Source organism: Lynx rufus, unplaced genomic scaffold, assembly GCF_022079265.1.
Source record: "Lynx rufus isolate CCGP_SWC_20201006 ecotype Redwood Valley unplaced genomic scaffold, mLynRuf1.p SCAF_2, whole genome shotgun sequence".
NCBI lineage: Eukaryota > Metazoa > Chordata > Mammalia > Carnivora > Felidae > Lynx > Lynx rufus.
In genome coordinates, this window is record NW_025814834.1 from 82,385,353 (window position 1) to 82,410,878 (window position 25,526).

At 38.9% G+C, this 25,526-nt stretch overlaps 1 protein-coding gene across 3 annotated transcripts in view; it reads right to left on the bottom strand.

The window, feature by feature from the left end:
* EPC2 (enhancer of polycomb homolog 2) overlaps positions 1-23,058 on the bottom strand; it is a 119,089-nt gene extending 96,031 nt beyond the window's left edge. For 2 of the 3 annotated variants that reach the window (XM_047082943.1, XM_047082941.1), the window contains exon 1: positions 22,628-23,057. In XM_047082943.1, the coding sequence (XP_046938899.1) occupies positions 22,628-22,780 (153 nt within the window). In that variant the 5' untranslated portion in view covers positions 22,781-23,057. Of the gene's footprint in view, positions 1-22,627 lie in introns of all 3 variants that reach the window. The other variant, XM_047082942.1, reaches the window with a different exon arrangement.
* Positions 23,059-25,526: the final 2,468 nt, after the last annotated feature.

Genomic DNA, 25,526 nt, shown 5'->3' on the forward strand with positions numbered 1-25,526 from the left:
AAAACCCTCAGATGTTACAGGAAAAAAAAAAAAAAAAAGGTTGAGAACTACTGCTCTAAACCCAAGCTTCTCAAATTCTAATGTGCATATGAACCACCTAGCTATCTTTTTAAAATGCACATTTTTGATTCAACAGGTGTAGAATGAGACTTCAAATTCAAGCAATTTTAACAAAACTCCCAAGTAATGCCATATCCACAGACCAAACTGAACAGCAAGGTTCTGAACTATGCATCTCACAAAAGGTATCTTTATGGTATAACCACTCTGGAAAACAGTTTAACAGCTTTTCAAAAAAATTAAACAGTTTTAATATACCCACTATATAATCAAGCCGTTTAATCTCCAGGTATTTACCCAAAACAAATGAAAACAGATGTACACAAATGTTCACAGCAGCTTTATTTGCTCAACTGGTGAGTGGATAAACTGTGGTATATCCATAAAAGAGACTACTCTCAGCAATAAAAAGGAATGAATTATTGATACATGGTATAATATGTATGAATCTCAATCATGCTGAAAGAAACCAGACCAAGAAAGAATATATGCTTAATGACTCTATTTATATAAAAGTCTAGAAAATGCAAACCTCTAATCCACAGTGACAGCAGATTAGTGTTTGCCCGAAAAAAGGAGAGAGGACTTATAAAGGAGCATGAGGAAACAACTTTTAGAGATGGTAAATATGCTCATTATCTTAACTGTGGTAATAACAGTTTTACAGGTGTATATAAATGTCAACAAATTGTACATGTTAAGTATGTGCTGTTCATTCATCAATATACCTCAACAAATCTATTTTAGAAAGACATCTTTCAAATAGAAAATTTGCTATACATAAATAATTAAATTCTAACTTTTGAAAACCCATTAATACTGTGATAACAAGAAATACACATTCGATGTGAGTCCCAATTCCTGGCACAGAACTCCTAAAACTCTTGGAATTTCCTAAGTGATAAGTGTGACTTGATATTCCTAACAAATCCCTTTCAAGCATATATAGTTTATGTTATGAGGTGACTTTTGGAAAGCATCTAAGCATGGTGGCTGGTTGTCAAGAGAACCAATCATGTGATTAGAGAATTGGAACTTTCAGTCCCAAACCTAATCTCTGGGGAGAGGAGATGGCCTACAGGTTGTAGATCAATCACCAATAGTTAATTAATCAATTATGCCTATGTAATGAAGCCTCCATAAAAAACCCCAAAAGGACTAGGTTCAGAGAGTTCACAGGCTGATAGATACATGGAGGTGGCTGGAAGAGTGGCAAATTCCAAGAGGGTATGGACACCCCGTGCCCCTTTCCCCATATGTTGCCCTATAAATTGCCTTCTCCCTGACTGTTCCTGAGTTTTATCCTTTTATTAATAAACCAGTCATCTACCAAGTAAAACGTTTCTCTGAGTTCTGTGAGCCACTTTAGCAAATTAATTGAACCTAAGGAGGGGGTGGTTGGATATGCTGATCTAGAACCAGTCAGTCAGATGCACAGGCGACTACCTGAACTTGTGAGTGGCTGAAAGTGGAGGAGGGGAACAGTCTTGTAGAACTGAGCCCTTAACCTTTAGGATCTAATGCTATCTCCAGTGTCAGAATTGAGTTGAATTGTAGGACACTCCACTGATGTCAGAGAATTGCTTGGTGTGTGTGTGCGGGAGGGGGGGGGGGAATCCCCCACACTGGAATAGATGTCAGAACTGAATATATACACCTTTACACATATGCTAAGATTAAGAACTTTCCCAGGCAGGCAGTAGTGGTGAAAGGTGACTCAGAGGGACAGCCATTTAGGATCTTTCTTAACTCCAAGTAACCACTGAAAACATGTACTGTAGAGTAGATAAGAAAGCCAGTGGTGATCCAATAATAGACTACAATTTAAAAAAGAAATCTTAGTCTGTTTCAGTAAAACCTGGAATTTTGCTAACTATGTAACTATATAAACAGGGTTTTGCAAAATACAAAATTATAGTTAGACACCTTTTGAGAAGTCAGTCTCACTCCCACCAATGTCCACTCTCTCAACTACCATTGTCTCCCCAGGAGTGGGTTGCTATCCACCAAGGTAGTCAATCATCTCACCTTACCCCAAACACAGTCAACTGAATCAGGCTAGATACCTTACCTGAATTAGGTCAATCATATTACATCTCCTGGGAAGTTAGAAATGAGAGTGAATCACTACTCTCAGCCAGAGATTTCTGCTTAAATAGATATAAATTTAGAAGCTATCGAGTGGCCACCTTGGGCCAACAAGACGCCAAATCTCTGTAAATCCTGTTACAGAGAAGAATGTATTAAGACTAAAAATATTTTTAAAAAGAATAATACCTCATCACCAAATGGTGTTCATTCCACAAATGCTGGGGATGGTTCAATATTATAATTCATCAATAATGAACAGATCTGAAGGGAAAATCTCCACAAATTCCAAAAAGGCATTTGAAAATATTCAAGACTCATTTATGGTAGAAACACTGGAGGTTTTACATATTATTTTTATGAAATTACATACATATGTATAATATTCTACTGTAAGTACCTATATATTTTTTTAACATTTATTTATGTTTGAGAAGCAGGGGGTGGGGGAGGACAGAGAGAGAGGGAGACACAGAATCTGAAGCAGGCTCCAGGCTCTGAGCTGTCAGCAAAGAGCCTGACGCGGGGCTTGAACTCACAAACTGTGAGATCACGACCTGAGCCAAAATTCGACCTTTAACCAACTGAGCCACCCAGGTGCCCGAGTAAATACCTATTTTGTTTTTTACGTCTATAAATCAGTCTAGAATAATCTACATCTTATTTAATGGAGAAACACTACCAGCAGTCACACTGAAGTAAGAAACAAAGATGCCCATTATCCTTACTACTATTCAATATGGAATGGAAATAATTTTCCAACAGAAATTTTAAATAATGAAAGGTAATGAGAAGCACACTAGTTAGAAAAGCAGAAATAAACTATATCTGTAAGTAAGTTACATGATATTTATAGCTCAATAACTCAAGAGAACTCATGCAAAAGTAAGTACAATCAGGTAACTTAAAGTCACAAGATATAAAATTAATATATAAAAATCAATAGTTTTTAAAAATACAAATAATAACAAGTTATAAAGTATAATAGAAAACAAGGTAACATTTACAATAGCAACCAAGTAAATAAAATTCCGAGAAATAAGTTTAACCAAAAACAAAGCAAACAGAAAAAGAATGCTCCTGAAAATAAATATAACTAGACTCTAACAAATGAAGAGACAAATCATGTTCTTGGATAAAAAGTCAACATCACAAAGATGTCAATTATCTATAAGCTAATTTACAAATGTATGGTAAGTGCCAGTAAAACACCAACATTTTCTTTCTGAAGTCAGACAAAATTATAAAGGTCATATGGAAAAATAAACGAGCAACAACAGTAAGGAAAACTCTGAAAAGGAAAGCAGTAAGAATGTTAGAACTAGCCTCACCATGTATTTTTTAAATGATAAAAATATAAAAATAAAACAATGAAATGATTGATATTACAACAGTATATCTTCAAAAAAACGTGTTTTAAAAAGTCTTCTGCCCAATGAAACAAAATAGAAAATTTAAAAATAAATCCAAATGGCTAAGAAATTTCAAAGATGATGAAAGTGGCATCTCAAACCAGGAAGAAAAGATTTTTTTTAAATGGTGTTTGGACAACTGGACATGCATTTAGATGGAAAAAAAAAAAACAACGGACCTACAGAGCCATGCATACTAGAACAAATCAGACAGGTTCTAGAAGAAATCTTGAGGTAAATTTTGAGAGAGGTGGCAAAACAACCTTAATTTTAATTAAAAAACCAGAAGCATTCTTTCATTAAGAAATGAAAATTTTGGCTACATAACAACCAATATCCATCAAGAGGACACTGATTAAATGTACAATGGAACACCACCTACTTATAGTATTTAACAAATCAGAATCAATGCCTATCCCACAGGAATTTTTTTTAACAACTGTATTTATGCCTTAATCCCTTGTTTTGGGGAATCCCTGTTCCTTCCTCCCCAAACTCCCTTTACACCAATGATCAAAATGCAAACTGCCATTCTCTTATACCATCCACTTCTCAGGCTACAGTAACTAGGGTTAATCCAATAATTGACAAGATGACTCAGGCTGGGCCACAGATTTCTCAATCTGAAAGGAAGAGATTAAAAAGCAAATCTCTCTCTCTTAACACACACACACACCCCCTATACTTATATACCTATAAATACATAAATACAGAGGGAAAAAAAGCAAGGAAGGAAGTACATCCACAAAGGTCAAAAACGTGGATATCTCAGAATGGTAGGATTGCAAGGGATCTGTATTTTCTTCTTTATACTTATGGGTATATTCTGAATGTTTTACATATAAGCATATATGTATGAATGCTGCTACAGAGGAGAGGTGGGTATTTTCAAAAACAGATAAAACAAGCTGGATGTTTTGGGGGTTTGCTTTTCCAATTTACAGAGACATTAGCTACTTCAGACATGCTCAGGTGGCTGAGCACGTTTCCAGTGATCATGTGTACTGCATTACCACTCTATAGAATGAGTATCTTCCTGTGCTGTATCATGCCCTAAAAACAAAAAACATATTAGGCAAATTTTAATTACACCACTGTTTCTAAACACAAATTCACAATACAGGCAAACAATTATCTAAATTTTACTTTTGTAAAGTACGATTCAAAGAATCTTCTTTACATTCAGTACATTTACTTTCTTCAGTAACGTGCTTCCACGTAAAAATTCTGCATTTCATAATAACACAAACTCAGTCTAAAGCTTTTTAAATTTTTTAATGTTTATTTTTGAGAGAGAGAGAGAGAGAGAGAGAGAGAGAGAGCGAGCAGGGGAGGGGCAGAGAGAGAGGGGGAGACACAGAAACCGAAGCAGGCTCCAGGCTCTGAGCTGTCAGCACAGAGCAGGAGAGATGTGGGGCTTGAACTCATGAACCATGAGATCATCACCTGAGCGGAAGTCAGCTGCTTAACTGACTGAGCCACCCAGGCGCCCCAGTCTAAAGCTTTTTAAATACCTCCTTAGAATTCTCAGAAAATTTAGAACTTTGTGATTCATATACAATAAGGATTAACAATGAAAAAAGCAATCTGTACTATCTACTAAACTGTAATTCTTAACCTCCTCTAGGTCATTTTCTTCATTAATAACCTGATGATGAGAGGAGTAATCAGGAGACCTACATAAAACTGTGGTTAAAAAAAAAAATCAGTAAGGGGTGCCTGGGTGGCTCAGTCGAACATCCGACTCTTGATTTCAGCTCAGGTCATGATCCTGGAGTCATGGGATTGAGCCCTGCATAGGAAGCCTGCTTGGGATTCTCACTCTCCCTCTCTGCCCCTCTCCCCCACTTTTGTTCTAAAATAAAATAATTTTTAAAAATCAGTAAGTTCACAGATCCCATTAAGTCTATCTAGGTACTAGAAATTTCAATTAAGAATCCCTGATATAAAATTAAGACTTAATTGAAATCCCTTAATCCACAAAGCATCCCAATTGTCTTTACTCTGTCACAAATCTGCTGAAAATACATAGCTAGAAATCACATTTCCAGTGCTTTGGCCTTGTAACTCGCTTAGTCTCTGTTCTGCCACCTCTGCCACCACCACTATCACTGCTAGCCATGTGCTGCCCTCCACAACCCATCCATCAACAATGATCTTTTACAAATACAAACCTGATGATGCACCCTCCAAAACCACAGCTCCCCATTATCAAGATTAAACCTTATATACTCTAAATGAAGGAAACACACAAACACGCGCATATATATATATATATATATATATATATATAGCTTAATATCACTTAACTACTTAACACTGCATAACTAGTAAGTTATATGTAACATGTGTTGCTGTATCAGAACAGTGTTTTTCAAACTATGGGTTGAATCTCTAGTCAATCATAAAATCAGTAACTAACTCATTTAACAAAACAAAAATAGCTATTTCTATTGGCTATATGTATAGCCAACCCTCAATACTCACAAATTCTGTGTTTGCAAATTCACCTCACACAAATGTGTGATCCCCAAAATCAATATGTGCAGTACTTTCACAGTCATTCAAAGAATGTGCAAAGCGGCTTTCAAATCATCCCAATCATATGTTCCCAGCTGAGGTCAAAGGAGGTGACACTCTTCTTTCAGCTCTCATACTATAAATAAGTGTATTTCTAACATTCTATTTAGTGCCACTTTTTTGCATTTTTATAGTTTTTTGATGATTTCATTGTTTATGGACTCCCCAAATGCAGTAGTGAAGTGCTATAATGTTCTTAAGCACAAGATGGCTGTGATGTAACTTACAGAGAAACTGTGTTAGACAAGTTTCATTCAGGCATGACTTACAATGCTGCTGGCTGTGAGTTCAATGCCAAGAATCAATAGTATATGTTAAATAAAGTATCTTCAAAACACAAACATGCATAAAACAAGAATTTGTATTGATTTGTTTGATGAAAATGTTGTGACCAGAGAGGTTCCTATGAACCAGCCCTGTATTTCCTTTAGAAGCAATGGTTCAGTATTCATTAATCCATTGTTTGTGGCAACCTGACAGAACATAACTACTGCATAAACAAACACCCAACAGTATATTTGTGTGTGTAGTGTGTGTGCATGTCAAGACACACTTTATTTCAGTTTTATTTCAGCTACACACACACACACACACACACACACACACACACACACACACACAGAGTGAGTCAATCAAAAGAGTTCAAAAGCCAATGAATAAGAGAAATACTCCTTACTGGAATGGTAAAATGGCAAGGCAGACATGCAGGGGACATGGGCATACATAACTAACCGTTTTTTCGACCTAGAATCAGAATCACCCATAAACTGTGATTTGGCTGGGAAGTCTAAGGTAAACACATGTACTTTACAAAAGCACCCCAGATTGTTCTGCTATGTGGTCAAGATGGAACTGCTATTCTTCCTCCTACAGTGGTAGTTTTCAGAGTGGGGTCACTGGACAGGCAGCATCAGGAACCTGTTAAAAAATACGAATTCCTAAGTCCCATTCCAGATCCACTAAAAACTACAATGTCAGAATGAAGCTCAGCAATCAGTGTTTTAACAAGCCCTCCAAGTGATTCTGATGCATGACAAAGTTTGAGAATCACTGACCTAAACCTTCTGTATTTCTTTTGGAGGTATTTTGAAAGCCCTGATGAATGTAAGATGGCTGAGCTGGTATTTCAGATAAAGTTGAAGGGGAACTACTGCTGTCTGAAGCACCTATAATGTACAGAAAATCTTCTAAGTACTTTCTCCATGGAAAGTGTCCTCTGTGTTTTAAAGCAAAATAAATAAAATCTCCACATTACTTGTACAATAAATAAGGCAGCACTAGTTCTTCAGATCATCCTTCATATCACAAAGTTTCTCTTCCCACAGCTCTTTACACAGGAACTGCTCTTAAAACCAAAACCAAAACAAAAACAAAAACAACAGGAAATGCTCTTAACACAAGTTTGCCTATCCTAAAAGGTGACTCTACACTAGACCACAAAAATTCTTTCAACCCTCTAACAACTCTCCAGGACATCACACACTTTCCAATATGAAAAGCAATGACATGTACCAGGAAAAAAAACATAAAAAACTCATGACATCGTGGCATATGAAATAACTTCAAAACTCATTTGTAAAAAATAATTCAGTAGTATTTTTTTTTAAGTTTATTATTTGAGAGACAGAGAGAATCCCAGAGAGACAGCAGAGAATCTCTGCTGACAGTACAGAGCCCAGTGCAGGGCTCAACCCCACCAACACTGAGATCATGACCTGAGATGAAACCAAGAGTTGGATGTTTACCCGACTGAGCCACCCAGACACCCCAATTTGGTATCTTCTACTAGCTATTACATGAACTCAGACATACTCTTGTTCAAATCACGTCCTTGTGACACAAATTTCCACAATATAATTTTTACTTTTTACATAACACATTAAACCTTATATGCAGTCATCCATGTACAACTCCTTTCTTTGGGACTACAAACTGCTTGAAGACAGGTACCACCTCTATTCCTTTCTGTAACCTAAAGTACATAACAGGCGTTGCTCGTTCCATCAGCAACTATTTAGTAAGCAGCTACCATACATCATTCACTACACCAGATGATGGATACAAAGGTAATACAGACACAGTCCATGCATTCATGGAGCTACTTAATGAATGAACACAAACAACTGCAATGAAAGTTTGAAAGAGTGCAGTCTGTGTGAAAGATCCAGCTTACCAATATGATAACCCGAAATAAGATGACTTTCTTCAAAAGGGGAGCCTATTATTGCTCTTCTGACCTAACCTGCTACTTAAGGCCATAAATAATTGGTAAAAAAAAAAATTCACCGACAAGACATTTAATAGTTAATCGGACTTTAAAATACTTATTTTATATATAGAAAAATAAACAAAAGTCCTATGCACAATGCAAGGCTTACAGACAGCCAAACTGCAACATGGGAATAAAAGATTAAGGTTTTATATCTAAACTCCAAACAATCCAATTAGAAAGCTACAATTTGCCAATTCTCAATTCCTCAGAGATTTTTAAATTTAAAATCAAAATTACCTGACTTAATGAATGACTCTAGATTAAGTAACTAACTCTAAGGTCACATATTACTTACAAAATGAATACAAGAAATAAGCATTTGTTTAGCAGTTTTCTAGGATACACATGCATGATGCCAACAACAGCTGCCTCTGTAGAGTGTCTGGGATGTGGGGAGGAAGGACATTTACTTTTCATATATATCATTTTGTGGTATAAATTTTTATCTTTACATCACGTGGGTATATTATTTTCCAACTTAAAAAACGTAGAAAATATCTTAAACACAAAAATAACATATTCTGTTTACAGTAACATCTCCTTTATAGTAATTAGAAATAAAATCTTTAGCCTAACTATATATTTGGGACAAGGATGACATGGCAATAAGGTTGCCATTTGGGCCAAAGAAATTCTTCTGAGGGATTCTAAACCTCAGGTCAAAGACCTTCAAAACTTCCAAAGAAAGAATTGAGGGGCCATAAACTTGGGTGAGAAAACAATCATTTCTCTTATTCCACTAACTTCTATCAAATTTAACATTTCCTTCAATTACTAATGTAGGCAAAAGGCAAAATAACAGTACTAGTAATACTCAGGACTAGCAATACAACAGAAATCACAGATCGTTTCATTGTCCTATTACAGTGGTTGCACTTGTCCAAATATTTTTTATACTTATCACTACTTAAAAAGATAATTAGGGGTTGTTAATACTTATCACTACTTAAATATTGTTTATACTTATCACTACTTAAAAAGATAATTAGGGGTGCCTGGGTGGCTCAGTCAGTTAAGCATCTGACTTCAGACCAGGTCAAGATCTCATGGTTCGGGAGTTCGAGCCCCGCATCCAGCTCTTTGCTGACAGCTTGTAGCCTGGAGCCTGCTTCGAATTCTGTGTCTCCCTCTCTCTGCCCCTCCCGCACTCGTGCTCAGTCGCTCAGTCTCTCTCTCTCTCAAACATTAAAACTAAGATAATTAGATTCAACTCTAAATCTTGTCATTAATGTATTACTAAAGCATGTAAATTACAAACTTATATTATTTTGATAACTTTCAATATAATTGGCTTATGTGATTCTATTTTATGCATTTAAAACCATACTGATTCAGGCTCTCTGCCCATTTTTTACTTGATTCTTTTTGGTATTGAGTTGTATACGCTCTTTATGTATTTTGGGTACTAGCCCCTTATCAGATACATCATTTGCAAATACCTTCTCCCATTCAGTCTTGTCATTTTGTTGATGGTCTCCTGAGCTATACAAAAGTTTTTTATTTTGGTGTAGTCCCAATAGTTTATTTTTGCTTTTGTTTCCCTTGCCTCAGGAGACCTATCTAGGAAAATGTTTCTATGGCCCATGTCAAAGAAATTACTGCCTATGTTTTCTTCTGGGAGTTACACGGTTTCAGGTCTCACGTGTAGGTCCTTAATCCACTCTTGAGTTTGTTTTTGTGTACAGTGTAAGAAAGTGTTCCAGTTTCATTCTTTGGCACGCAGCTATCCAGTTTTCCCACTGTATATTCTTGCTTCCTTTGTCACAGATTAACTGACCATATAAGCACAGGTTTATTTCTAGGGTCTCTATTCTATTCCATTGATCTCTGTGTGTATTTTTTGAGCCAGTACAATACCATTTTGATTACTACAGCTTTCTAGTATATCTTGAAGCCTGGGATTGTGATGCCTCTACCCTTGTTCATCTTTCTCAAGACTGCTTTGGCTATTCAAGGTCTTTTGTGGTTTCATACAAATGTTCATATTATTTGTTCTATTTCTGTGAAAAATGCTATTGGTATTTTGATAGAGATTGCATTAAGTCTGTACATTGCTTTGTAGAACCAACAATATTGGTTCTCCCGATACATGAGCATGGAGTATCCGTCCATTTGTTTGTGTCCTCCTCAATTTCCTTCATCACTGTTTTATAGTTTCCAGAGTACAGGTCTTTCACCTACATGGTTAAATTTACTCCCAGGTATTATATTCTTTTTGCTGTAATAGACATTTTTCCAAAGAAGACCTACAAATGGCCAACCAACACATGAAAAGCTGCTCAACATCACTATTCATCAGGGAAATGCCAATCAAAACCACAATGAGACAAAATCAAAACAAATGAGATCACAATCAAAACCACCTTACACCTGTCAGAATGGCTATGATCAAAAAAGACAAGGAAAAACAAATGCTGGAGAGAATGTGGGAGAAAAAAAGGAACGATATGCTCTGTTAGTGGGAATGCAAACTGGGGCAGCCACTGTTGGAAACGGTATGGAGATTCCTCAAAAAATTAAAAGTAGAATTACCATATGATTCAGTAATTCCCCTACTGGGACAAAGAACTGGAACAAAGAAAACAAAACCACTACTAAAAAGATACATGCACCTCTATGTTTACTATAGCATTATTTATAAGCCACAGTCAAGCTATAGAAGCAACCTGAGTGTCCATCAATAGATGAAAGAATAAACAAAATGTGGGGTGTGTGTATATGTGTACACACACACACACACACACACACATAATGGAATATTAGTTGGCCATAAAAAAGAATAAGATCTTGCCATTTTTGCAACACCATGGATAGATTTAGAGAGTAAAATGTTAAGTGAAGTAAGTCAGACAAAGACAAATACTATACGATTTCACTCTATGTGGAATTTAAGAAACAAAACAAATGAACAAAGAAAAAAAAAGAGACGAACCAAAAAAACAAACTCTTAAATACAGAGGACAAACTAGGGGTTGCAGCAAGGGATGGGAAAAGCAGGAATTTTATCAAGCTGTCAAAGTCCCAAGTCACAAAAGGTTAAGAAGCCTTGGACAATGGTTCTTAAATCAGATCCCACAGCCCTCATTTGGAAATCGAGAAAAAAACATTTCAGGGTTATCGCAATTAGCAGGCAGGATATCAATAAACTTCATGATATGCCTGTGACAGTCCCATACACCCAAAAAACTGAATGCCAAAACCATGCCAGTTGAGAAATATCTCAAGGATCAAATGGCAAGATTACCTCTTTGGTACCATGCTTTCCAAAGTTCCAAACTTAAGTGTTCATCCCAGAGTTCATTGGTATATTAGAATGTCTCTCGTCATTTGATTCTCTAATGTATACCACCCACTGAACAGATTTTCATCACTAAAATTTATTTTCCCCATGACCAACTAACAATCAAAAAAATAAAGAAGCAGGGGTGCTGGGTGGCTTTGTTGGTTAAGTGTCCAGCTTTGGCTCAGGTCATGATCACAGTCCGGGAGTTGGAGCCCGTCAGGCTCTGTGCTGACAACTCAAAGTCTGGATGGAGCCTGCTTCAGATTCTATGTCTCCCTCTCTCTCTGACCCTTCCCACCCCTTTCTCTCTTTCTCAAAAATGAATAAACATTTTTAAAAAAAATTTAAAAAGGAAGAAGAAAAAGAAAGAAAAAAGGAAATCACTTTTAAAAACAAATACAGTATCAATTATTCAGGAGTCAAATATTACTCTGAGGATTAGCTGAAAATTTAGTTTCTTTGCTAATTTTTAAAGTCTTTAATTTTTTAAATCATTTTGATTGTTAAAATGCTCTGCCAGGAAGAGATGGAAGGAGAAAAATATACGTATCAATCTGCTGATGTTTGACAACTATAAAAATATATTTAATTGACTGGAGAAAAAAATGTGAAACTATTCCACAGAATAATGTATGGAGATACTCTGTACATTTTACTCTTCCATATTCCTTCACATTTATTAGCCTATATAACTGAAGACTGTTATTAATAATAAAAAAAAAAAGCAGTTGCCTGTATAAGGCACTGACTTAAGTCCACAAAAAGATAATCTTTAAGATTACCTTTCAAAATACTTCTCATTAAACAGATGAAGCAAAGTGGCTTAATGAGATGAAGTAATTTATCTTGCCCAAAGGGAAAGTGACAGAGGCCAGGCCTGGAACCTAAGGCACAATTCTGAAGTACCAATTTCATCAAATTAACAGTACAAATAAGGGCTGCTTGTCAACTCCCCAACCAACAACCTCCTATCCTTTGCCCACATTCCTCCCAAAAAAGGGAAGTGAGAAAGCTGGAAGTAAAGATATGAGTTAGAGAACTAGCAGAGAGGCTGACTCTTTCACTCTGCATTCTTCTGACTGCACGGTGATACTAGCTGGCAAGAAAAAAGAAACCTAAAAACAAATGTAAGGAAATGGTGCTAAGAAGAATCTGGAAGTGGCTGTCATCTTCCTCCACTATTGATCCCACAAAAAAACAGTGGTGGATGACAGACTAGGCAAACCCAAAGATCTATTTCATGCAAGTGTAAACAAGTCAAAATATCAGCAAGGATCAGTTTTAAGATAAAATCAAATAATCATGATGGACCTACTGCTATCTACATTGGTCTCATTCATGGCTTATTCCTACCAGCTGTCACCTACACATCCATTACTGGTTTTTCTACCTCAACTGTACTTGAAATGAAGATGCAGAGCTGTACGTTTAATAATACAATCAAATCCAATCCCAGTGGCCAGTATTATGGTCAATGCCTGTATCACAAACTTTCTACCACGTAAGAACCTGCATAGGTAATCCAGCCTCTGCTGAGTAAAACAAAGACTTTATACCTTCCTTAAGGCATTTGGTCTAAATGGGAAAACAAGTATCTATCACTCTCTCATGCATATATCCATATCCATACATACACATACATCCCTCAAGTGAGAAGCGGGAGATACTAAAAAATTTATTTTAAAACTCAAATTGTCTGGGCTAACAGTATACCAAAATTCAGGACATTTACAGTAAGAGACAGTAAAAGAAAATTCCATGAAAAGGGAACTGATCATATCCAAAACATACAGAGGGGACTTCTCTTTTGATCTCTAGGAAAAATCAGTATTAAACAGTGGATAAATATAACTGAACCTCACAAAAAAAGGACTCTAAACCAAATTAACAGGATTACAATAATTAACTCTTGAAATAAAGCTTAACTAGTAGTATCTTCCTAATATTTAGTCTTTCGTTAGTTCTTTTCATCTAATTAACATTCTGGACAATATACCTAGTAGATAGATATGTGGATTCACAGAAGCAAGTAATTTTTAGACCCAAAGGTACTTTAACGGTCACTCAATCCAATTCTACTTCACAAATGAGGAAACTAAGGGCCAGGAAAGTTAAATAACTTCTTTGAGGTCACACAAAATGCATCCCTTACTATTTGGAAAATTAGTATGAAGGGTATGCTTTCTTTAAAAAGATTCTGGAGACTTCTTTTATAGTCCTTAATTTAAATTTCATTTAAAAAAGGCAATACACATCCTACCATTATATTGTGAAATACGTAAAATATCGTTATCCCATTAAAACACCTTACAAACTTAAGGTCTATAAAAATACCCTAAGTATCCAAATTCACCTTGGATCAAACTATGGATTAAAACAATTTAATTAACAACTTAACTTCATAACTTTTGGTCATAATGTTATATACACACCAGCAGTAAATGTCTAAAGGGCAGCTCCTGACTAAAGCCTCATTCTCAGGAAAGTAGCCCTTAACAGCACTTATGTACTAACCTCCCCTGTCAGACTGTCAGACTTATAGGTACACAGACACCTGATTCAAGCCAAACCAATAACGACCAGGATCTGCGATTCTGAAACAAAAGAAACATAACAATGATGATAACAGCTAATATTTATTGACTGCTTACTGAATGCCACAAACTGTCCCAAGCACACAATTCATGCTCTCAACAACCCATGAGATTTTATAGATGAACTCAAAACCATTCAGTCTGGCTCAAAGAAGAAGATATGCACTTCACCACAACACTATACTACTACCTCTCAAATGACTGGGAATTGTTAGAGTTTAGTGATATTAATGTCACTTGCTGCTAAAAAGCCCATAGCTGCCCTGGTTCCTGGCATTCTCAAGCCTTGACCGTTCAAGCCTTCTTTGGGGTCTTCAAGGCAACACCTAGGAATCTTAAAGAAACCAGATTTGGTTTCTGTTACTTGAAATCAACCTAATGATCCTACCTGTTAAACATTTTTAGGCCTCGTTTTTAGAGACCTGATACTGATGAAATCTAAACTTACCCCACAGATAAATCATTCCTTAAAAGTTTGTGTTAAAGAAATGTGTTTACCAAAAAAAAATTAAATAAAAAAATTAAAAAAAAAAAAAGAAAGAAATGTGTTTACAAAAGGCATACACCTTAAAGCTTCTTTCATATCATTCCCCGAGGCAAAAATTTTTAATGACTCTTCCATGGTAGTATAGAACAATGAAAATGTAATAAACTTAGGTATCATCTAGTTCTCAACCCACTCATTTTACAGATGGAAGCAGTACAGTGGTAACGGTCAGAGCTCTAGACTCAATCACTCACAGGATTTGAGTTCAAATACTGGCTTTACTATGTTCTAGTCCAAGTAGGAGTGAACTTCGGCAAGATACTTAATCTCCAAAGCCTGCTTCGTCTTCTAGAAAAGACATAATAGCACCTACTATACATCCTATCGTTATAATGAGTCGTAAACCACCTACTGAGTTTAACAAAGTGCCTGGCATGTACTCAACACACTCACTAACGCACAATAAATGGTAGCTGTGATGGTAGTGATGAATGACCTGAGATTCAGAGAAGGTAGGCAACTTTCCCAGATCATGTGGCCACTAAAGAACAGAAACAAAACTAGAAAGAGACGTCACACTTGCAAGTCAGTGCTCTTTTTTCTACACCATTCTACAAACCCCTGGGCTAACATTTGAAACTATCTGTCATCTGGTATAATTGTACCCCTTTTGCAGCCTTATCTCCACCTCAACTTCTATTCATTAATTCACCAAATATTTAGTAAGTGCCTTCTTTGTTACAAACAGTTTCTAGTGTTGAAGATATAGCACAGAACAAAGTAAGGAGAAGTAAAAGCCATCTGTAAGTCCAAAAAAACCAAAGAGAAAGAGCTAAGAGAATGGCGTGCTCAGAAATGATGCAGTACTACCCTCCTGAAATCTCTATCAGCAGGGGATGATGGATTGAAAAGGGCAGATAAAATACATGCAAAATGGAAGAAACTTCCTTTACTCTACTTAACATCCACAGAAATTGCTGTAAACATTCCTGGATTCCGGGTGCCTGGGTGGCTCAGTCGGTTAAGCGTCCAACTTCCACTCAAGTCATGATCTTGTGGTTCACGAGTTCAAGCCCACGTCAGGCTCTGTGCTGACAGCTCGGAGCCTGGAGCCTGCTTCAGATTCTGTGTCTCCCTCCCTCTCTGCCCCTCCCCAGTTCGCACTCTGTTTCTCTCCCCCTCAAAAATAAATAAAAACATTTTAAAAAATTTTTTAATAAAAAAAAAACAAACATTCCTGGATTCAAGTATTTGCTTCAACACACACCATACAATCAAACCTGAAAGCCCAACTTGTTAAATCTCTCTCCAATCCCTCTATACATTCTAGTAACAGTTTTCTCTAATTCTTAACTATACTACAATTTAACTATTTCTAATGCTCTTTGTCAGGTCAACTTAACCTGGTAGTTTCTGCTTCTTTCCAGATATGTTTTTGACTTCAATGACTCATTTACATTTCCCGAAGTCAAGTTCTGTATCATATTCTTCTTTTAATTTTAATCCTAGCAGCACTCCAGCACACAGCCTTACAAATACTCTTATCCATGGTTACCCCTTCAAAAGTTTCCTGATGTCATATTTAGATAACACCTGGCACTCAGATGATAACTGGCTAGTATATGCTTTTGTTGAAAGAATAAATGCTCAGTGTTTTTACAATATCAATTTACGAAATTTTATTTTATACCCTCTCTAGAACTCCTCTATAATGAAACATGAAATGTATTGGTGCCAAAAAAAACTCTGAAATGTAAGAAACACTGAATATATTCCTACTCTCACTGTTGCTTAAAATATTAAGAGGATATCAAAATTAGGCAACTAAAGTATAAAAGGAGAAATGGCAATTCAAATCAGTCATGATCTTTTTCTTTAAAAATAAGCAGAATTAGGGGCGCCTGGGTGGCTTGGTCGGTTAAGCGTCCGACTTCGGCTCAGGTCATGATCTCACGGTCTGTGAGTTCGAGCCCCGCGTCGGGCTCTATGCTGGCAGCTCGGAGCCTGGAGCCTGTTTCGGATTCTGTGTCTCCCTCTCTCTCTGCCCCTCCCGGGTTCATGGTCTCTCTCTGTCTCAAAAATAAATAAACATTAAAAAAAAAAATTAATGGGGCGCCTGGGTGGCGCAGTCAGTAAAGCCTCCGACTTCAGCCAGGTCACGATCTCGCGGTCCGTGAGTTCGAGCCCCGCGTCGGGCTCTGGGCTGACGGCTCAGAGCCTGGAGCCTGTTTCCGATTCTGTGTCTCCCTCTCTCTCTGCCCCTCCCCCATTCATGCTCTGTCTCTCCCTGTCCCAAAAAAATAAATAAACGTTGAAAAAAAAAAATTAAAAAAAAATAAGCAGAATTGGACACCTGGGTGGTTCAGTCAGTTAAGCATCTGACTTCAGTTCAGGTCATGATCTCGCAGTTCAAGAGTTCGAGCCCCGCATCAGGCTCTGTGCTGACAGCTCAGAGCCTGGAGCTGTCTTCAGATTCTGTGTCTCCCTCTTTCTGCCCTTCCCCTGCTCATACTCGGTCTCTCTCTCAAAAATAAATAAAACACTTTTAAAAATTGAAAATAAGCAGAATCACATGTTTCATAGAAATTTTGGTTCACTCTAATACAAAAAGGTATCTTATACAAATCTACATACACCTATGAGAAGGGTAATTAACACAAAATAAAAATATTGCAGCCATACCTATGTGTTCAAAATTGTGTATTTAAAGGGGCCTCTGACTCAAGAGGGAAAAAATATATACATTTAGCATTTAGGTACATGTTGTATCAAAGTAAGAAACCAAAAAGAATTCCATGAATAATTTCCCAAAATCTGCTAATGAATTACACACACACGCATGCACGCACACACAGTGTTTCATAAAAACATAGATCTAAGTATAGAAAGAAAAAAAAAAGAGGCTCATTCAACACTTAACCAACATTTAGCAAACATATATTATGTTCCAGGCACAGTTTCAGATACTTGGAATACATTAATGAACAAAATATGCAAAGATCCTTGTCCTTACATAGATTATGTTCTATTAGAATAAAATCTAAACAATAAAAAATAATAGTTTCCCACAAATTTCTTACATGCTTATGGTAATGTAAACATTCAGATAAACATAATGGTACCACTACAGAGAAGCAAAGTAAATAAACTTCTAAGAAAAAAGGAAAAAGAAACAGAAAATCTGAAAAGCCAAAAGCAAAAATCATACACAATTAAGTGATGAAAAACTACAGTTAGCAATTTACTTACTTATTTGTTTTAATAATTTATTGTTTTTAATGTTTATTTACTTGAGACACACACACACACACCCCGGGGATGGGCAGAGAGAGAGAGACATGTACAGAATCCGAAGCAGGCTCCAGGCTCTGAGCTGTCAGCACAGAGCCCGATGCGGGGCTCAAACTCTTGAACTGCAAGATCATGACCTGAGCTGAAGTTGGACACTCAACCGACTGAGTCACCCAGGCGCCCCTAGTTAGTAATTTAATATTCCAATCAAATCAATGTCATCTTTCAAAGTTCCCCAATTACAAAAAGTAAAACAATGTTTACAAAACCTGTAATGAACTTAACAGTTCAGAAGCTAATTTGGGATTCTGTAAGAAGTCAACATGAATCACAGTAGTTATAAGAATGGGTTTTGTGATATTAAAACCAAGGGCATGAATTATAGCCCTGCCGGTTACTAACAGTGAGACCCACAGTTTTTTCATCCATAAAACAGAAACAATAATACTACATAGACTGTTGTTACAAAGATTCAATGAAAACCAAAAACAGGAAGCAATTCAAATATCCAGATGGATGGATGAATATATTGCAACAATTCACTAGAATACTGTTCAGTAATAAAAAGGAATGGACTGATACATGTAACAAGGATGAATCGTTAATGCATCATGCTGAGCAAAAGAAGCCTGACACGAAAGAGTATGTGAAATCCATTTAAATGTAATTCTAGAAAAAACAATACTAAAATCTATAGGGAAAGAAAACAAATGAGTAATTGCTTAGAACTACTGGTGTAGATGGAATGACTTGCAAAGGAGCACAAGGGAATTTTTTGGGTGTTTGAAATGTTGCTTTATCTTGATTGTGGTGGCATTTCCTTGTGTGTACATGTTTGTCAAAACTCATAAACTCTATGCTTTAAATGAGCACATTTTATTGCATATAAATAACTCAAGAAAGTTAATTTTAAAAAGGATTAAATGAACTAATCGTATGTAAAGTTATTAACATAGTATCTGGGACACAAGTAGTAGTCGAAAAATGGTTAAGTACTGTATTATCAAAAAACATCAACTATCTCTATACAACACTCAAGGGGTGTTGTGATGATCACCTGATCATTCTGGTTTAGATTCTAAATAAACACAAGTTAACAGTATTTGACCTAAATCAAGTGTCATGTAGAGCACTATAGAGACCAAGTTTAGGAGGATGCCTACTGGCAGACCTTAGGCAAAAGACAAGGAAAATGAGGAAAGGGACAAAAGAAGATGCCTACATGTCCAAAAGAAAAGAAAGAGCTAAGAGAATGATGAGAGTGCTACCAATGTCAAAGAATGCCTAGATTATCTCATCTAAGTATTATCAAAATATAACTCAAAACTGAGTCAATGACTATATAAACAAAGTCTAATAATAATCCAATAGACACAGTTTTTAATTTTACCGGGGCGGGGTGGGGGCGGAGTGAGAATGGAGGTTAAGATTCATGAAGGTGGTTCAAGTGAAGTCAAAAGATTCTGTCAACCAAGCAGGAAAGGAGTCATATTGTGGGTAGTTACAAATGCAAAGCAACAATTACAAATCCACAAGCCAAGGTTGTTATTTTTTTTTTTACAAGTCTATATAATTTAAAAAATACTTACAAAAGTAACTAGAACATGTTGGTAATGGAAGTTGAATTGAAATACAACTCAGGGGCACCTGGGTGGCTCAGTCAGTTAAGGGTCTGACTCCTGATTTCAGCTCAGGTCATGATCTCATGGTTGTGAGTATAAGCCTGCTTGAGATTCTGTCTCCCTCTCTCTGTGCCTCCCCTGCTTGCGTGAATGCCCTCTGTCTCTCAAAATAAACATACATTAAAAAAAAAAAGAAATACAACTCAAATGAAACACAAAACATTTATGAAATTTATATTTTACTGCTGCTTAGAACTGCTTTTCAAGGCAGAACAGTTTTTTAATTTTATTTCGAGAGGGAGTGCACATGAGCGAGAAAAGGGCAGAGAGAGAGGGAGAGAGAGAGGGAGACAGAGAAACTGTCAGAGCACAGCCCGACTTAGGGCTTGATCCCACAAACCATGAGATCATGACCTGAGCCGAAATCAAGCGGAAGCTTAACTGACTGAGCCACCCAGGTGCCGAAGGCAGAACATTTTTTTAAAATTAACAAATAATTCTGCTTAATAACAGAAGTCCTGTAAACAGGACCAGAAGAACTGAATCGACTGTCACTCATGTAAGCACAAGTCTTCTTACACGTTAATTTAAAAAAGAGGAAAGAGGGGCGCCTGGGTGGCGCAGTCAGTAAAGCCTCCGACTTCAGCCAGGTCACGATCTCGCGGTCCGTGAGTTCGAGCCCCGCGTCGGGCTCTGGGCTGATGGCTCGGAGCCTGGAGCCTGTTTCCGATTCTGTGTCTCCCTCTCTCTCTGCCCCTCCACCGTTCATGCTCTGTCTCTCTCTGTCCCAAAAATAAATAAACGTTGAAAAAAAAAAAATAAATAAAAAAGAGGAAAGAAAAAACGAACACCCCAACTGTACATTCTGGGAAGCAAAAGATAGTTATAAATCTTAACTGTCAGGGTTTGTTCAGTTTTGTTTTGATTTTAAGTACCACCACTTGTAACATCAAAGAGGCAGAAAGGACCAAAGAGTCAGAAGTCCTGGGTTTCAACTCTAGTTCCATCATAAATTGGATTTCTTCTTCCCTGGAAGTGGGCAACTGAAGCAGGCTACTGAAAATAATCCAATATAATCTGATTTCCAATCTCCAGATTGAAAATCACAACTGTTACTGAAAAAGTTAACAGTGAAAGGGTTTAATTATTTGTTTTTAATACATCATTAAAAAAATAACTAAACTGCAAGTTTTCTTCCTAAATTCAGGTAAAATACCAAGACACATGTGGCAAACTAAGGACCAAAAGCTGTAAGTATATTGCTGCTCAGTTCACAAAAAGTAACTTATCTTTCGGGTTAATTGTTCATTCTAGAACAAGCTTCTTGATTTTAGTTCTTCTCAAACCCAAATAACTGGATCCAAGTAATTACATCACTACTGATACTTGAAGATTCATAAGCTACTTCTCCTCTTGGGTCAAATCCCATACAGTAATATTAACAAAAATTTAACTTTGTGGAATACAAAGTTGTGTTTTTTAAAGTCCAATTCAATTCTTGTACATACTATAACTTTATTTTAATTATCGTTCCCACGGAAAATTGAGCTGCTAGAAACAAACTTCATTTTTAAAACAAAAAGAATATTCTCATATGACTTAGATCTAAATCTACAGCAAATGTTGGGTTTTCATCTTATTTTTTGAAAAGCTGAATACTTAATGTTCATCCCGATACCGTTGCCATATTCATTTTCTCCTGAAAGTGTAAGACTTCCAAGTAATCAAAGACCAAAGAAAAATGTGATTAAATCACAGCAGAAAGTAGTAATAACAGGGTAATATAATGAGGTCAGAACTGGAGCAGCCAATCAAAGGCATAAAAGCATTTCCTGCAATATTAATAGTCAAAAGAGAAAACCAATCACAGAAACCTCGAGCCTTCTTCTGACAGTCACAGAAGCAAGAGAACCAATCCACGCACACCCAGGGTTGACAATAAGGCGGGACCGCAGGTTCATTGAAGAAATCCTTGAGGGTGCAGTTACTATGAACTTCGCACGCAAGTTAACACCACTCCAGAGTCATAAACACAGTCAAGCCAGACAAAATTAAACAGTATGCCAAATTCCATCAGGGAGAAAAGCAGAATCTTTGCAGAAACCGTTGTGTTATCAAAAATGCAACCGTCAATTTGGATGCATTAAATCCTCAACTTCCAAAAGACTACCCTCTATGATGACAATTCCCGGGGACGCGGCGCGGGGACAGGGCAGCGCCAGCGGCTCGTAGGTGAACATCCTTGTTTGCCTTCTAACGCTGTGTGCCGAACCGGTGCCGTCCCGGCTAGGTGGGCAGCGCCGTCCCTCTCGCCGCCGCGGAGCTAGCCGGTCAACGGCTCTCTAACGCTACACCCCGCTGGGTAGTCGCGGCTCCCGCCCTCCCCCGCCGCAGTGCTGCACCGCCTCATCCCGCTGCACCACCGCCGGCCGGGGAGCCGGGATTACCTTGCTAGGAGGAAGGTGTTTGTTATGAACGCGCTTTACTTTCCACAAGTAATTTCAACGAGAACCCAATGCAAAACTAAATTTGAAAGTGGGAAGAGAAAACCTTTCCTAGCCAAAAGATTCCTCGCCCATTAATTAACCCCGTGCCGGAGGAAGGTTCGGAGTGGAAGGTAAACAGAGGCCGTACGCCAAGTGCGGCCAGAACATCCCCTGCGCCATTCCCGGCCGCCGCTTACGGCAAGGCCCCCTTACGGCAGCGTAAGCGGCGCTGCGAGCTAATCACAACACTGGGACGCAACAACATGGCGGCCGCGGGCGGGCGCTGCGCCGGCCGAGAGGGTTTACGCTACTCCGCCGGCGTAGGGTCCCATGCGTTGGAGCGGCAGCGGCGCCCTCCAGCGAGCGTAAAGCGCTCTGTGAATGGCGAGGCCCGACTGACAAAGGGGAGGGGGGAGGAGGGAAGGGGGGGTAATAAACACTCGAGTCCCTACCGATTCCTCCTCCTTCTCCATCCCGGTGGGCATCTGGGGCACGGCCCGGTTGATGGAGACGCAGTCGTTGAGATCAGGCATGTCCTTGCCGCGGTAGATAGGCAGCGGTTTGGCGGCGTCCAGCGCCCGCGCTCGGAAGGAGAGTTTACTCATTGTCTCCCCGCCTTACAGGAACAGCCCGGGCGGCGGCGGCGGGGCGGGCGGGGAGGGGGGGAGGACTCCCGCCGCCTCCTCCACCTCCTTCCTCAGTGCAGCGCGGCCGGCCCGCTCCTCCTCCTCCTCCTCACTGCCCCCGGCCACAGCATGGGCGCCCACCCCGCCCGAAAACAGACCCCCGCCGCCCGCGGCCGCTTCCACACACTAGATCCGCCGCTCGCCCGCCCGATCCGCTCCCTGCGCCATGGCCAACATGGCGGACATTACCACAGCGGCGGCGAGCGATCCCGGCAGCCCGCGCGAGAGCGCGCCCCCGCCGCGGGGACGCGCCTCGCCCTCTCCCTCCCTCCCTCCTTCCTCTCCCTTCCCCTCCCTCGCCTGCCCACCCACTCTCTCCGCGGCGCTGCCGGCCCGCGGGAGCGTGCTCAGCCTCGGGCCGCTCAGGGGAGAGGGGGCGGCGGTGGCCCTCGGCTCGTTGGTCCGCGTCTCGCCGTGTGGCAGGTGCCAGGTGCGCAAGTTAACCCGCGCCCCCGAGCGTGCACCTCTGCCTCCGCGGCCCCGACACCCCGCTCGCAGAGTGCCCCGAGGGAAAGCGCCGGGCAAAGCTCTGCCGCGCGGAGCAGCGCGTGTCTGCAGAAGTCCGTGAGCGGGAAAGGAAGATGTCAACCAGTGCACAACAGCCACCAGCGAGCCTGTACTTAGCGCTGTCTCCACCGCGCCCCGAACGCCAGCTAATTCGCACATCCCCGTGAGGTGCGAAAGGTCCCCTCCGTCTGCCCACTCAGAGCGGCGCAGATCTGCGGAGTCCCGCCCGCCCCGAAAACGGTCAAGCAGCCCCTCCACCCTGTACCCTCTATTCAGTACCTGCCCCAAAGAGCTCTCCGTGGTAATACATCCTCGCTCATCCTTCGCGGGGAGGATGCTAATGGCAGCAGTGAAGGTTAATGTTTGAGGCTGCCAAATGCAACAAGTGCCCTTGACCTGTCACCCAAACTTAATTAGAGTTATTTAGTGGATGGTAGATATTATTCTGATTTCAAAAACAGAGTTCTTAGGAGTTAAACTTGTGAAAGTTAATCAAGGCAGCACACATTTCCGAAGTGGCAGATGTGTGTGAAATACTGGGTATTATGGAAGACGCAAAGAAGTTTGAAATAAAGTTCCAACCCTCAGAGATCTTTCACGTTAATGAGATGATAGGTTGGTTGGAAAGATGAGTAACAGTAAGAGATGTAAATAGTTGAAGAACTGGGCAAAAAGTAATATAAATGATGGGAAAAAATTAAAAGTGTAAATACTTTACACAGGAGATGACACAAGGCAGTAGGACATGATTAGTTGCCAAGTGAGTTGCACAGGCAGCAATGGCTATACGAGAGCAGAGAAAGGAGACATTACTTTAGCTTGAACTGGGTAGAGAATGTTCTAAAGAGGAAGGGAAATGAAGTTGACACAAATTAAGTAAGTACCAAGACTATTGTTGACATCAATCTTGGTTAGCCAAGAGTTCCTTGGTTAGTCTTTTAAGCATTACAGCTTTCTTACAAAATCCCTAGGAAGACTAACACATTTTACTATTTTCTAATAACTGATAAAAATTCTATTTAGCTCAGAGAAAAGTAGGTGGTTGGCTGAAGACTAGAAGTGAAAAAAATGATTTCTACAGTCATTTCTATATGGCATCAAAATTCTTCCTCCATCATTTCCCCCTCATCTACTTGTTCCCCTCTTCCTTTTTCCTCTTCTTCCTCTTCTCATTTCTCACCACATTCCCCTTTGAGGCAAAATGGTAGGTATGGACTTTGTGGCACAGTCTAACACATTTGACCCAGCAAGACCTCAAGCAGTATTTAGCACGGGTTAAGTGTTTTCCATCTACTTTGTTGTTGGAAACAATGGAGATGTTATGACTCACTTCTTGTAAGCAGTACTTTTCTCAAGCTTATGGGCATGTCCTGCTCGAGGTACTACCCTCTGGAGCAGTTCTAGTTCTCTGCAAAGAACATGATCTTATTGGTAGTGGTCAACACTGCAAGTGTAAAAGGGGGTAGAGGGAGCCATGGTTGAAGAAATGAGTCATCCAGGGTTTTTATCTGGGTGCCTAGCACTTCTCAGATTCAGAAAAGATAACTTTTCCCCCCTATATATTGTTATTCTCTTCCTCTTTTTTTAATGTTTATTTATTTTGAGAGACAAAAAGAGTGCGAGTAGGGAAGAGCCAACGTTTTTTGAGTTTCCTTTTTTACAAGTCTATATAATTTAAAAAATACTTAGAAAATAATTAGAACATGTTGTTTATAATGGAAGCTGAAATACAACTCAAATGAAACACAAAACATTCATGAAATTTATACTTTGCTGCTTAGAACTGTTTATCAAGGCAGAACATTTTTAAATTTTCTTTTAAGTTTATATTTATTTTGAGAGAAAACGTGCATGTGCAAGTCAGGGCAGAGAGAGGGAGAAAGAGAATCCCAAACAGGCTCTGTGCTGTCAGCGCCGAGTCTGACGTGGGGCTCCATCCCACGAACCCTGAGATCATGACCTGAGCCAAAATCAAGAGTCAGAGGCTTAACCGTCTGAGCCACCCAGGTGCCCCGTTACTCTCTTTCAAGAAAGGAAATATTCAGTATCTATTATATACCAGGCACTACAGTAGTACTTTAAAAAGTACATTATCTCAATTAATTGAATTCCACTTTGTTCTCATTATAACCCTATGGAGAAATGTTATAATTTTACT